Consider the following 14,613-nt stretch of genomic DNA (forward strand, 5'->3'; position numbering starts at 1 on the left):
ACAAGAAAAACCTCAGAGCCCAGAATCTACTGCTCGAAGTAAGTCATCCTGTACTCGTAGAAGTGCTGTCTCAGTGCTGTGGCACGGCCGGAATGCCGTTTGAAACTTTGGATACAGATTGTTTGTAGCAAGGCGCAACAGCGCGTTCCAGGATCTCAGGATCTAGAAACGCCTTCTTGATTACTGGCGAGACTTAAGCAGTTTTAAAGGCAGAAGGGACAGTGACAGTTTTAAGTGATAGGTTTACAATATTTGTAATCACTGGAAGTTAATTATCCAAGCAGCTCTTGAGCTAGCCTACTCTTGAGCAGGTTTGATTGAATTCTTTATTGGTGAGTTCATGATGATTGTTCGAGCAGTAGAAGGTTCAAGTGCAGAGAATATTGAGAAGTGCGGAGCAGACAGTGGTTCTTGATGATGTAGATAGCTGGAGTCAGCTTCAGATGACATGTCTAATCTCAGGTTCTTGATTTTGTTCTTACAGAAAAAGCATTGGCAAGATCTTTATCCGGGATGGAAGATGGAAGTAACTTGGATTTCTTGCCAACAACAACAACAATACTTTATTTCACCCCATAATTACAATAAACTAATAACAATTATACAATAATTATACAATAATAACAATAATACAGCAGATGATAGGGGTGCTGGCTGCCCGAAATAACCTAAAAGTTAAAAACGCCAGGCAGCCAGTTAAAAGAAAAGATGTTAAAATGTTCAGTTCAGCGACACAAGAACAAACAAACATAGATGCACACAAAAATAGAGATAAATAGAGTTAAGTAAACTACCAGTATATTCAAGTGACAAAAATTCTTACATTTCAAAAGAGTATTATTTAAAAACAGTATTTGTTATTTCTTATCTTAAAATTACAAAATCGATGTACAGATGTCTAGTAATCTTTGATAAATTGCTGTTTCATTTTCTTTTTAAACAAAGACAATGGATGTACTAATTTGTCAATTACTTTGAATGAAGACTTAGAATCGAGACTCCCCAGTTTCTCACACAGGTATGATGCCTTTGTTTGATCAAGTAGTCGATTGTAGTTAGCACAGTGATCTCGATAGATTTGTCTGTCAACTTCAAATCCTGTAGATCTCCATTTGCGCTGTAATTTGCGTTTGATCAGTTTCTCTTGACGAATTTTGTCATTGCACCAGGGTGCATGAGGGCGAAGTGCGCTGAGGGGCATGTAATTCCACAAATACCTCTCGCAAGCTGGCGTCAAACTGCATAACTAAGGCTGCCAAGTCAGGTTGAGGGGACATGACCAGCGGTGATAAAAGGAGGCAGTATGCGAATTTGTCGGTATCGAGTTGACGAATAAAGGGTTGGCTTACGAGCACTTTTGTAGGTTTAGGTCGTGGTATAGTGAAAGACGAGAAGTAACTAAGGCATAATCAGATGTAAGTTCGTGAGAAGTAATTGGAGTGAGCACCATCTTATCGACGAGTTTGGAGATTATAAGATGAAGAAGATGATTACGTTCGTGGGTTGCACCAGCTATATGTTGAGTGAGCCCAGAGGATTGAAGATGATCCATAAAACTACAAACATCAACTCATGAAGGAAGTTTGTCCATGTGAAAGTTGAAGTCTCCAGCAATTGTAAGTTTGCTAGGGATAAAATAACAGATTCTACCAAGGACGAAAATTCATCAAGAAGCAGCGAGGCATTAGCTGTACTTTTCTTCGAGGTTGGAGGATGGTAGATGCAGATCAGATCATGTAAATGTGTGGATCCAGATGAGATGTGAAGCTCTAGATGGTCCAATGATTGAAAAGACTGGATGGAAAGACGCTTGACTGAAAACCCCTTCTTGAGTATAGCGCAAACCCCCTCCCCCCCCCCCCCCCACCCCCCATCCTTGTGGAGATCTCGATCGATGACATGTTTAAATCATGTTCAGGGAGATAGTTCATAGTTCATCAGACTAGAGATGATGACCGAGTCCCAGGAATCCCCTTTCAACCAGGTGCCCGTTTCTCGAACGTCCCGAAACTTCACTGGCCATTTCGGGTGTCACACTCCCTTTGTATCTCAAGCACAGATAGGATTACAGTCGTCAAACCTCGCAGTTATTTTTCTTTTTGCTACCTTGCAAACATGTTAAAAGGTCGATCGGCTTTCACAAATGGCTTTTCAGGCCCGAAAAGTTTTTGGGACTTTCGAGAAACGGGCCCCCCAATTGCAGGTCTCGGTGATAACCATGATATCAAATTTCTTTGATAATATGTGGGTTGAGTTTGTTGGTTCTCTCCCCTGCTCTGAGAAATTTTTCCCCGGGTACTCCGAATTTCCCCTCTGCTCAAAAACCAACTTACGATTTGATACGAGTTGATTTGATTTCTGTACATTAGTGCCTCAGCATTATAATTATAATAATAATAATAATAATAATAATAATAATAATAATAATAATAATAATAATTATTATTATTATTATTATTATTATTATTATTATTATTATTATTATTATTATGCCAGAACTCCCTTTTGGCTTTATCCCTTGAATACCCTTTACTCCCATTGCATCCCTTGAACATTTTTTCATACCAAATTTAGGTTGATATGAAGCTGCGTGAATTATGCCTTCTATCAGCAAGATGAAAATACAGATAGTGCTTCTCATTTCATGAATGAACTCTTTCCATAGCAACTTTCAATTAGCTTGTCACCAGTAGTACACCTACCTTATCCTTATGGGACAGTAATTCACTCCCGTTATTTACTCCGTAGTACAAGTATTATTTAAGTTGAAGGATAGGTGAGCGAACATAGCCCACAGTAATTGAGTAAGTGATAAGAAAATGGAGACGATTAAAAGAAATCAAATACCTCCAGAAACCCATAAGGGTTGAAACGTGTAACGGCCCCTCGTCTGCTTGGAAACAAGCTTCTGAATATTCAATTTGCTAAGTACCATATTTGGAACAACAAGAGCGAGGGGTTTCCAAATATGGTACTTAGCACTGAAACAATCAACCAATCAGCTCGCACTGAATATTCGGAAGCTGTGAACGCGCGTTACACGTTTCAACCCTTATGGGTTTCTGATACCTCTTATAACGATACTCACAGTTACGTCACTTATTGTCATTAATGTGCCAACAAGAGATCTATTGGCTGTCGAAACAAAGGATTCTTTTGTTCTGTGGTTGGCAAAATTTAAATAACAAGGGAATTGTTTATAAACAGTGACGTATTCTATAGCTTAAAACGAAGTGAGCGACGAAAACTGCGAGCGAACTCTGCCAGAGTCTAGCCCCAATCCTCCATCGCAAAATGTCTCCGGGCGCCTTCCTTTGCGCATATAGGAAGCACCTACTTAAGTTATTTTCTTTGTGTCCATGGAAAAATTTCTTTGCACTGAATAATGTTTCTGTTCACTGAATGTCGCCAAGCCATCACTTGAGACAAAGTTTGACGGAAGTCGGAGGCGCGCGTGGTGATAGAAATACGCATTTCTTTCAGGCTTTGCGCAAGTGTGCCGGTGTCCAGGACTGCATGCAGCTGTTTGTTAACACTGAACGCCAAGTGTTGGTTGGATATCAATAGACAGCTTGGACAAATAAATGAATGAAGCAAGGAAGATCTGAAACATTAATCAACCCACGCCATGACTCATGCATTCTTACAGCTTTACTATATTTATGGGTGATTTTCTGTGACAGTCTGTTTACGTAAAGATAAAACGTGATTTCTAGTAAAGTAGCCAACTTCACGGGAGGAGGAAAAGGGCCACGAGTGGGACGCAGTGATGACTCATAATTAAGACGAAGTTGTTTTGATGTTTATGGTTTTTACAATAATCATTTGATAAAGCGGCTTTCAAACATGATTTCAACAATAGTTGAAAAAAAGGTGCTTATTTGTGTAGGAGTCAAGTGTGACTTGCACGAGGATGTGTTTAAAGGCAAACTGAAAGCCAAGGAGAGTAACTTCGCAAACTCTCTGTTGGATCAAGAAAGTAATTTGTATGTCAGGTGTGCTTCGATTTGAATTCGATGGCTCAAATTGCATTCGTTAAAAGAAAAGAAATGCTTTATTGGCTTTTGATCGCTGTTAAGTTTCACTTTAAAAAATCAATTAAAAGGAATTAATAACTGTTGGGCACTATAGTAATAGTTGATTTTCGAAAGACATGCTCGACTTTTAATATTTTCCATATGATTGAATTGCATGGAAAAAAGATCAGGTCTTCCCTGATTGGTTTAAAAGATATTTGCATATATCGATCGAATTGTCAAAAGGAAATACGGAAATCGAAATAACGCAATTCACCCTATTGTTGCCGTGGCGACAACCAATCAGAAGAACCTTGAGCTTCATCTTAATTCAGGAGAGCTTGTGTAGTTTTTCCAAGGAGGATATTTGATTTATTTAAGAATGGAAACGTCAATACGTACAACAGTTTGCTGAATTTAAAACCTTCAAGAGGAGAAAAACTACGACTCGATTTTCACGACACAAAGGTAAGTCTACACAAAAAATGACAAATGTACACTGTCTATTAGCAATTTTGGATTTTCTAATAACGAAAAGATCTTAATCTATACACTAGCGGTCATTTTTCAAACTGATGCACAGTATATTGACAAAAAATAGCTATCAAAGATCTCTTGACACAATTAGTCTTTCTAAGCATAATTCAAAGTATAATGGTAAAAGATGGAATTTACTACCTACTGCTTATTAACTTTATGGTTTAGAGAATACAAGGTAAGGGTGATGCGCGATAAAAGGTAAAAGTAATAAATTTAACGCTGGCGCAGAAATTGAATCCTTCAGCTGCTTTGGAGAAGTTCTGAGACAGTTCTGCGCGCTTCTTCATTGTTGAAGGAAGATGAATGCGAACTGAGTTACAAGGATTTTATTTAGTTGGTATTCATTTTGACTCAGGCTTCAGATCATGGCGATCGATTTAGTAAATATTAGTTAATTAGGTTCAGTCTATTTTACACGTCGGTAAAATCCCCATCAGCAATGGATAGAGTAGTAGAGTTAATTATTTTTTCCGAATTATAAATTGCCCAAGTCAGTTTGATGTTCACGTGTACGATTTATAAAGTGCTTGTTGACTCAAAGTCTAACATTAAAAGAAGCAATCGAGTCAAAGAAAAATCCCCCATAAAATCAACCCGAACTATTCTTTGAATTGGCTGTTAAACGAGTTTTTTAATGGGAATAGAACATTTTATACAAAATTATGCTACGGGCAAATCAATATCACGATGAGATCATTTTAAATATTTGAAGTGCCAAACTAAGTTATTTCCTACAGAATATTTCGGCAATAACTCTTCTAAAGGTTCCTAAAGTTTGCGATTTCTAGCCAAGCTAATGTCGACCTTAATTTATAGCTCTTGGCGACTTAATGTTAAGGGGACACGTTTTTACGTTAACGGAAATAAGCAAAGAGGATTTATGGGTGGGAATTGAACCAACCAACTCCAGGTTAAATCACCGCTGCACTACCGACTGAGCTACAAGGTCAGGGCCTTATTAGCTCAGTCGATAGCTCACTAGGTAGAGCAGCGGTGATCTAACCCGAAGAGTTTTTCTCTGTCCTTGTGTGGGTCCATTTCCATTAGTAGGGCTAACCGTAAGGTAGAAAACTAGCACTTCACATTATCCTCTAATAGTTAACTCTGTTGAAATATAAGTGCTACACGGCCAACGTTTGCAAAAACGTAACCCTTTTCTGTGGTAATCAGTCGGGCGGGAAAGGAAACTAGTTTAAGTCAAGCGGAAGTTCAATCGCCATAGAGATCTGAAAAACGTTAAAACTTCTTGGTTTTTTAAAATAGTTTCTTGCAAGATTTAAACAGTTTTACATGTTTATGCAACAGAAAAGACATGAAAACTTGCTAGAGAATGTTTTATCGAAATTTCAAAGTTAGAGTGCCATACATCAAACGGTGCCGTACTGTAGAATACGTCCCGCTAATTTAGCCAATCACAGCGATCATACAGCGATAATGAGTGGTAGTGAGTAGTAAAAAGAGCCGCCCTTTTCAAGGAACAAAAAAAATTGTTTTTCCAATATTTCTGAAGCTCATTAACGATAATATTCCAGAAAAGACAATATCGGTAACAAAATATGGAGTGAAGATTTTTGGTGGCAATAATTATTAGGAATGACTAGTGTTTATAAGGCTAAAACTTCTTTAAAAAGTAAAAAAAAAAAAAAAAAACCGACCTTTTTCGGCGTTAAGCCATCTTCAGGGTAGTTTGACCGTCCGCGTGATTGTGTATTTAGGGAGCTTTAGCAACGACGACGGGAACGGCAAAGAGAACGTCTTGTAAAAACATAAACTCACGTTATTGCGATCACTTCGCAACTGTTCCAAGCTTTTTAATTTGACAAAGGTGTGGCAGTCCCTCAGGAATGAAACCAGTATTAGCGGCAATTAATTTAGGGGAGAAAAATGAAAATTTATCTCCAAGTGCTAACGTTCTCCATAACACTTCAAACTTGGTTATTTCAGGTTGTTGCTTTGCTGACGACGGCAAAGAAATGGACAAAAGTGAAAAACGCACGTGCGGGGCGTGCAAAGCTATTGTTTTTGCCCACTGAATATGCAAATTTGTGACGTTCTCGTTGCCGTCGCCGTTGTCGTTGCTAAAGCTCTCTTTTATGTCTATCAGGTAATTCCCGATGGGAGATGGGAAGAGTTTCGCTATGTAGCAATGAATTTGTTTGTTTAGAGGAGGTTTCCATTGTTGGATCATTAGGCCTTCAAAAATTCTCCGTTTGTTAAAGGATTGCACCATGCAGAATATAAGCCAATGCGAAGGATTTTCACGTAGGTGACGGGCAGGTTCAGAGTCATTACTTACGTTGAAATGTTCTCGTATTCGCACCTCCACATTTCTTATGGTCTCGCCGATGTAACTGTCACAGCAAGAACAGTCTCCTTTAAAGACTACATGTGCTCGATGAGTGTTTTTGTCTTTAAAATTGAAAAGGCTTTTGATCTGTTTAGTTTGCCAAAGGATGATGAAAATGTATTGAAACCCATGAATTTGTTCAATTTGAAAATGAAGGTTTTACTAAGCTGCATAGCTGCATAGCTTTTATTATCATCGTGCTAAAATAAAGGCTGGCTGTCTGTCTGTCTGTCTGCTGCAGTAAGGGATCTTGATAATGTAAGTCAAAAATATTTACACTAAACGACTGATGTTTTCGTAAATACAGGTTGCGTAAAGGCTTCTGTTTACAAATATCCTTAGCAGTGGTTTGCTTAAGACAAGTTTTCTACTTAAATCGAAGAAATGGAAAAAGAAGAACTATGCAAGTGTTTGCAGATTTTTTCTCCTTAAAACTCAGGCGTTACGTAAATTAGGCATGCGCACCTTTTTCATCTTCAGGGAGCAAATCTTAAAATCAAGAATTATTGGAATAAATTCGAAGGTGGTATGTGAGTGGATTTATCCTAAAACAAATACACTACTCTTTCTCGTTTTCTAAAAGTCTATTGACTCACAGAAAAGTCGAACTGGTGGTAGTCTTATTGCGTTCTAATCGCAGCCCATAATCCTGGGTGTTCTGTGGTTTCGCCAAACGCTCGCAACATTTCAAGGCAACATCTTGCAACATTGTTGCATGATGTTGCGACATGTGTTGAACGGGGTAGCCAAACGCACGCAACATTTCCATCATTCTCAACACAACATGTCAATGTTCGTGTGGCCCAGGCCCCTGGTGCACAAGAAGTGGACGTAATGCGCATGCCTTAGCACAACAATGTTGCGTGAACGTGGCCAAACGAGTACAACGTCATGCAACATCCAAAATGTTGCACGAAAAATTTGACCGTTTTCAAATTTGTTCCAACATCATCCAACATGTTGCAACATATCGCAACATATTGCAACAGGGTAGCCAAACGTATACAACATGTTGTGCCCAACAATGTTGCGAGCGTTTGGCCAGGCCTTGACGTATATATCGATGTGTAAGTAAAGGCCGGTTTACACGGTGCGACTTGTCGGCCCGATTTTTGGCGGCGGCTTTGAAAAGTGCAACAGATTTTTTATGCTGGCCCGATTTTTTTCAAAGCCGCCGCCAAAAATCGGGCGTCAAGTCGCACCGTGTAAAGCGGCCTTAAAGGCATTATGCTCACGTTCGAATTAGGCTGTTTACTAGGACATCACATACTCACTCGCATATTCCAAAACCGAAATTTCGTCCCCACGAACGCACGTCATAATTCATAATTTCTCCTAGTTGTTAAAGAGGCATTGTCACGGACGCGCATGCGCCAGGTTTTTGAATTGGGCCTGAACTTTTGAAGTTTGGAGCCGGGTGTAGACAATATGGTGACCACTGTCGCATGCAGAATTTTAAACACTCAGCGCAAAAATAGTGTTTCAATCTCCTCAAGAAAGCAAAGCAGAGCAGTCAAAATACCAATGCAGCATCCACAATGTAGAGAAACTTTTTAAGGCCTAAAATCCTGAGAAATTCGACGTATGGTGTAATCGAAATGTCAGCCGTTTCTCAACAAGAATTTGGTTTTATTAACGACGTTTCGAGCGTTAGCCCTTCGTCAGAGCGAAAAAGACGATGGCAAAAATTTATCGGAAAATCAATAAGTTTTTTTTAAAGAGTGAACACGCTAACTTGTAGCAACATGTAAGCCTGACACGATACCACCGCGCTTTAATCTTTAATCTTTATTTATTTTCACACGGTAAAAAATGCATCAGGTTTTAGTACAATCATACAACTACATAACGATATGCAATAATAAAAAAATTGTATCTAAAACGTATTTCTTATAATTACACTAAACTACACCTCTTTTCCATGAATGCCGTGTTTCTAATTTAACTAAAATGATCATTTAACAATTTCTTGAAATTATTTAGGGATTTCACTTGCCTAAGACTGCAGGGTAGACTGTTCCAGAGATTTGCACCTCTATAACTAAAGCTCCTTTTTAGGTAGTTAGTTCTTGGTAAAGGGACATTTAATTTGTTTGCAGAGTCCCTTAAGACATAGCCTGGCGTACTGCGCTCAGTAAACATAGAGGATAAATAGTCAGGAACCAGATCATTAAGAGCTTTGTCTAAATAATCACTTATTTACGGGATTCAATGCATCTTGTCATTGGTTAAGAAAATGACGCAAGCTGTATCAATCGAGAGTTGCCTAAAACAATATAAAAAGCGCATTCATTCAGTTTTGAGAACAATTTTGTTTCCACTTGAGTAATTTCGTGTACACAAACGGCTGAGTAAATCCTACTAAACTTTCCAGAATGAACTTTGTTTGAGGCGTTTCCTGATTAGACGGAACCTGGGAAGGAATCCATTTCGCTGTTCAGCGTTAAATGGGATGTTTCAAACAGAAATGGGATGTTTCAAACAGGGAACTGAAAGTGTTAGTTCCTTCAATTCCAGAACAATTTTCTTTTGAAAAGCGAACGATGCATAAAAGATTTTTTCTGGCAAGTAATATGGCGCGGAGTCACGCACACTAAAGAGATATTAGAGAGATTTGCCTTCACTTTCACGGTCAACGGCAAAAGCTAGGAGAAAATTTGAGTTTTGTCAAGAATGAAAGAAACAGTTGGATTTAGCTCGTTAGTTTCAGATAGCAAGTAACAGGGTACTGTTAAGAGAATTTACAAACTTTCGTGATAAGCACTGAGCAGTCTGTTATTTTTCGTCACCTTCACTCTCCGATCCTAAATCTCTGTATTGATTAAAGCACGGTCATGCAGACGTGAAAATTGCACGTATAAAAAACAATTACTTTTCCTTTTTTAGGAATTTTGAAAGAAACTTAAATTAGTGGATAAGAGATTTTCTAGAGTGATCTCAAGTGATTCGTCTATAGGCACGAATAGCAAATTTCACAATGCTCGTTCAAGTGCAAAGATATGAGGCAATATTGACTTATCACCTTATGTTATGTTTTCAATTATAACATCCTTACAAAACCGTTTTCTTGCAAAAATTATGAAAGATATGTGTACTATCACCGACAACTTCAAGTAGTCTAAAGTAAACGCAATAAAATAATTTACTACCAAATCAAAAAGTTTTTAGTGAGTTACAAAGTGTGATGAGAGAATTTTTTGCCTAAAAATTACTCAACTTCCGAGTAGGTCAGGTGTTGCTGTGCTACACCTGGTCCAAATTTATGTGAGAAATGCCATGTGCCAGTTCAGTGTCCTACTCTGCTAAGTTTGAGCAACACACGTACGTAATTGCCGTGATTTCCCACAGGTTCAAAACAAAGCTTGCGATTCCATAACCTTAAAAGGAACAGGGACTTGTGAAGAACAACAACTAAAAAGAAGAAAAACCGGTAACCGGCTGAATTATGGGAAACGAGATCTCACACTTACAGGTTCCAGCAGTAACGCGGACCAAAAACATCAAACAAAGTCCGCTGCAATCTAAAGGTAAGGTAGAAGCTTTTTAGGCTTGGCTTTATTTCTCTCACTATCAAAAACTTTGCAGATGTTAAGATACAACCATTTTACTTAAATTACAATAAATGTAAAAAATATATATATCAGCCACACCGTGATCCAGAAAACGTTGATATCACGAGTATTTCGAATATCTAGATCCATGGCAATTTAATGCAGATTATTCACTTCATGAAGTACTTTCTGATAGTCACCGATTATCGTATTGACATGAGATTTAACATCATGCATTTTACTTCAAATAATTATGTCCGGCCCAGTAAATTCAAGCGAGTGTCGTTTCAGTCAAATAATATATATTTTTTGCTTAGAATCGTACAAAAAAAAAAAAATCCTCAAAAATCAAGCTTTTAAATTCAGTTAAATAACGCCCGATAATCCGTTTACTTCAGTTTGTAGATTAAAAAAGAAAGACGGCTATATCGGAGCAGTTACCGTTGCCTTCCATTTAAAATCCCCACCGCTACTAATTATTGCACAGTCTGCAATGGTCAGTACATTGCAGGTCGTAATTGCAGGTCGTAAGAGACCTTTTTACCGATACAGCGGCCATTTTGGTTTCTATTGTTTCGAAAGCCATTATGGGATGCTCAGGGGGCAAATTAATATGTATTTGTCCCCTGGGCATCCCATAATGGCTATTCGAAGCAATAGAAATCAAAATGGCCGTCGTATCGGTAAAAAGGTCTATTGAATCTTTCTGTGTGTAGTCTTACTCAATCCCTTCGCTTCCTTTTGTCTTACCTGCAGGTGCTCACGAGTTTGAAATACCCAAGCGTTATGACCCGGATGAAAGACGAGACTCCAATCATTCCAACAACAAAATCGACATTCATGAGATTGACGTTTTCATTTACTCCAACCCAGACCCCCCTGATGACGTAGCAATCCCGGCCTCCGAGCCTCCCCCTCTGGGAACTCTGACGTTTAAGGTTCACTATGAGAAATACGAAGAACAATTAAAAGTTCATTTGATTGGCGCACAGAGGCTCCCAGTCAGACACTTAGTGACCGAGCCAGGTGTTGCGTCACATGCTGGAATTATAAAGTGTGATCCAATGGTGGAAATTTGTCTTTTGCCAGATGAAAAACCTGTTGTGGAGAGTTACATACACTTTGGCAGTCAAAACCCGCAATTTAACGAACATTTCACGTTCAAGGTCTCGTCCTCAAGCTTAAGTAATAAAACTTTGAGATTTACTGTTTATGATCACAAGAGAAAGCACAAACTTACGCCAATAGGTCACGCACTATACTCACTGAAAGGACAGCAGCAAGCTGGAGTGACGATGGAAAGAAAAATCATTGAAAGAAATTTAAAACTGAATTCACAGGTATATGTCCAGGTTTGCACCTAATTAGATGCACGCGGATTTCAATAAGCGTCATGAAGTGTCCCTTTGCTCTTCTCGGCAACTTCAACATCACTTGTGTCTCAGAATACAGACAATTTTTGTCACAAAGTGTCCCCCAAATGCTGCTCTTTAAGTAAAGATTAACTGCTGCATTTACCCAAAGCTAAAAATAACGCTAACCTTTACCCTTACCTTATTGTTGAAAATAAGTAGGAAATGCTTAGACTTAAGGGGACACTTTGTGTTGGATGTCAAAATTGGGCGTGCATCTAATTAGGTGCAAACCTGGACATAAGTGCAGGTAAGGCACCAACTTTTGGGAGCAGGTCGGAACTTGATTTACCAAAGGGATGGTTAACCTGTGTCTTTTATATTCAAGGCGCGTCGTAAGGCTTTCGAAAGATAACTTTCCTTATCTTTTTCTGAGAATATCAGTCTCAGAAAGATTACAAATATGGGCGGTGTTCATTCAACAAAAATTCCGCTTTGAAATTTCGCAAATTCTGTGTGCCTGGTTGCCACGGTAGCTCAAACACAACCCAAGCCAATGCGCGTCCGCTTAGTTTTGAGCCAACGAGAGACCTTCACCGTCAGTCACCAGGATGTTGTGAACATGTCTCAAGCTCGCAACATCTGGCAGTACCCGTAGTCGTCCGATCTAACGGTTCCTAATGGACCGAAACGGACCATTCCATTTGACTCTCATCGGATGTTTGTTAAAATTCTGGGTGAATGGAAAGCTCCCTATATTTATTAACCTTTTTGAACGAATTCGAAGAAGAAGGGGTTCATTATCACACTTTTAGAAAGTCAAACCAACAGAATAACTTGTCTATCAAGCTGGGGTATCTGTGAGGTAAAAATAATTTTTTTTTTCTACGAGCTGGCTTTACCTGTGAGATAAAGGTCGACTCCTCTGTAAATTATTAGGCCATAATTCGTTGGATAACCAGTACTTGAATTTGTAAGTTCTCTTTGTCTCTGTTTATGAGGCGTTTCCGTCAGTAATATTTGCTCATTTATCTCTTTTGCAGCCCTATGGTCACACTAGGGGAGAAGTTCTGGTGTCATTAAACTACAACTTAACATCCTATATAATCACAGTGGGAATCGAACGAGCTGACGTCGTTTTGATCAATGGTCTCCATTCAACAAAAAGTGAGTAACCGATCTTCATTGCCAAGTAAATTAGCCTTTCATGGATTTTGTTAGTCTGTTTATCTCTTAATTCGCATTTTTCTTCAGAATACATCATTAAAGTAACGCAGATTTGCTCTGGCCAGAAAACGAAGACGAAGCACGCTTACTGTTCAGATAGAGAGAGAGACCCGATTTTCAACTCTTCGCTTTCCTTTCAAGTAAGCCCTCGTCATCTTACCCACACAAGCCTGGTACTGAGTCTCGTTGGTAGCAGCAAGATACGAGGCAACAAGACAATTGGTCGTGCCATCCTGGGACCTAGAATTTATGAGTCTGATAGCGAGAGAAGCCACTGGGGCCGAATGATTATGTCACCGATGAAGACATTTCAACAGTGGCATGCACTTTACTTATAACTTCGTTCCAGTCAGTAGTTGTTTATTTAATTTTTAAATAATAAGTTGCAGAAGCAACTCTAATATATGCTGAAACTCCGTCATTGTATAATTATTTTTACTGCACGATTCAAGTCACGGCCACTTCGGTAAAAAATCAACAACATGTCTTCCTTTTGTGTTCATATTTTATATAGTGTGTTTTCCCGACGGGCAAATTTATTGAGCCTGCGTTTCAAGAAGAAGATTGTTTATTTCAAAGGAAAAGATTTTTATTTAACGCTTTGCCAAATGTTTCCAGTCGGGTATTAAGAAAACATTCTTTAAAATTCGAAAAAAAGAAAAGTGAATCTTTGATGGTACGTAGTGGCTCTGTACCCAGAGCTTTTTGAATGGTTGAGTCTTGGCGGACCAAAAGTCCTGCGAACGAGTTTGTTCTTCATGGTTTTCATTGTTCCTTAAGATTTGAGGTTGACGAGAATGCATGGAAAACGATTTCGCGAGACTTAAATATTTGGCGAAGTAATTATGTTAAGAGACTAAATTTCACGAAAATTGTCAAAATTATGATCTGCATTAACAAACGGTCAGGCTCAGTTAACAACAGTTCGTTTACCCCAAACTTATGGATCACTTATTTTACATCGGAAATTGCAAAATTCCAGTCAAAGTTGTCATTGAAATGAAGGCCACGACAAGGAATGGAGCGATAGTTGACAAATACAAACAGCTGTTTGTCGCTATTTACAGTGAGGAAACAGATATGAATGGGTTATTAAACTACTGCACCAAGGATGTTTTGCAGACACTATCGTCAATATTATATTGATTCAGATGTCTTGAAGAGAGCTCAAAAAACGAACTCAAATAGAGAACATAGACAAGATAATCTAACGTTTCTCAAAGAATATCTGCCGGAGCAGAAAGGGGGTGGGTCATCCGTTTTTGAGCCCTTAGCAAGGGGTGGGTTGTTCGATTGTCAGCGACCCATTGAGGGTGGGTCATCCTATTTTAAACAGGAATAGGCACATTGTTAAATAAATATTTTTTTAATGATCAAGGGCTTGATTCTGTTGAAATATCTAACAATAAATTTAAAGCTCGGCAGCTTTAACGACGTACAATTTTATCTTTGTTCGTAATATACAACTGTTAAACCGAAATTGAAATCATAAAAAAAGAAATCTCTCTTTTGTCTCTTTTTGTTAACAAATACAGCCCGAGTAGAATAATTGTTTTATTAAAAACTTCTGGATCAACAAT

General features: G+C 38.6%; 1 protein-coding gene across 2 annotated transcripts; it reads left to right on the plus strand.

The window, feature by feature from the left end:
* The first annotated feature begins 4,364 nt into the window (after positions 1-4,364).
* On the plus strand, positions 4,365-14,464 carry LOC137980631 (synaptotagmin-15-like). Of its 2 annotated transcripts, none has more exons than XM_068828088.1 (5): positions 4,365-4,484; positions 10,252-10,430; positions 11,211-11,620; positions 12,850-12,973; positions 13,061-14,464. In XM_068828088.1, the coding sequence occupies exons 2-5, from the start codon at positions 10,349-10,351 to the stop codon at positions 13,369-13,371; spliced, it is 927 nt and encodes a 308-aa protein (XP_068684189.1). In that variant the 5' UTR covers positions 4,365-4,484; positions 10,252-10,348; the 3' UTR covers positions 13,372-14,464. The 2 variants fall into 2 exon arrangements, with proteins under 2 accessions (XP_068684189.1, XP_068684185.1); XM_068828084.1 differs by having other exon boundaries at positions 11,211-11,794; positions 13,061-13,512.
* Positions 14,465-14,613: the final 149 nt, after the last annotated feature.

The sequence above is a fragment of the Montipora foliosa genome, chromosome 1 (genome assembly GCF_036669935.1).
Source record: "Montipora foliosa isolate CH-2021 chromosome 1, ASM3666993v2, whole genome shotgun sequence".
Classification (NCBI taxonomy): domain Eukaryota; kingdom Metazoa; phylum Cnidaria; class Anthozoa; order Scleractinia; family Acroporidae; genus Montipora; species Montipora foliosa.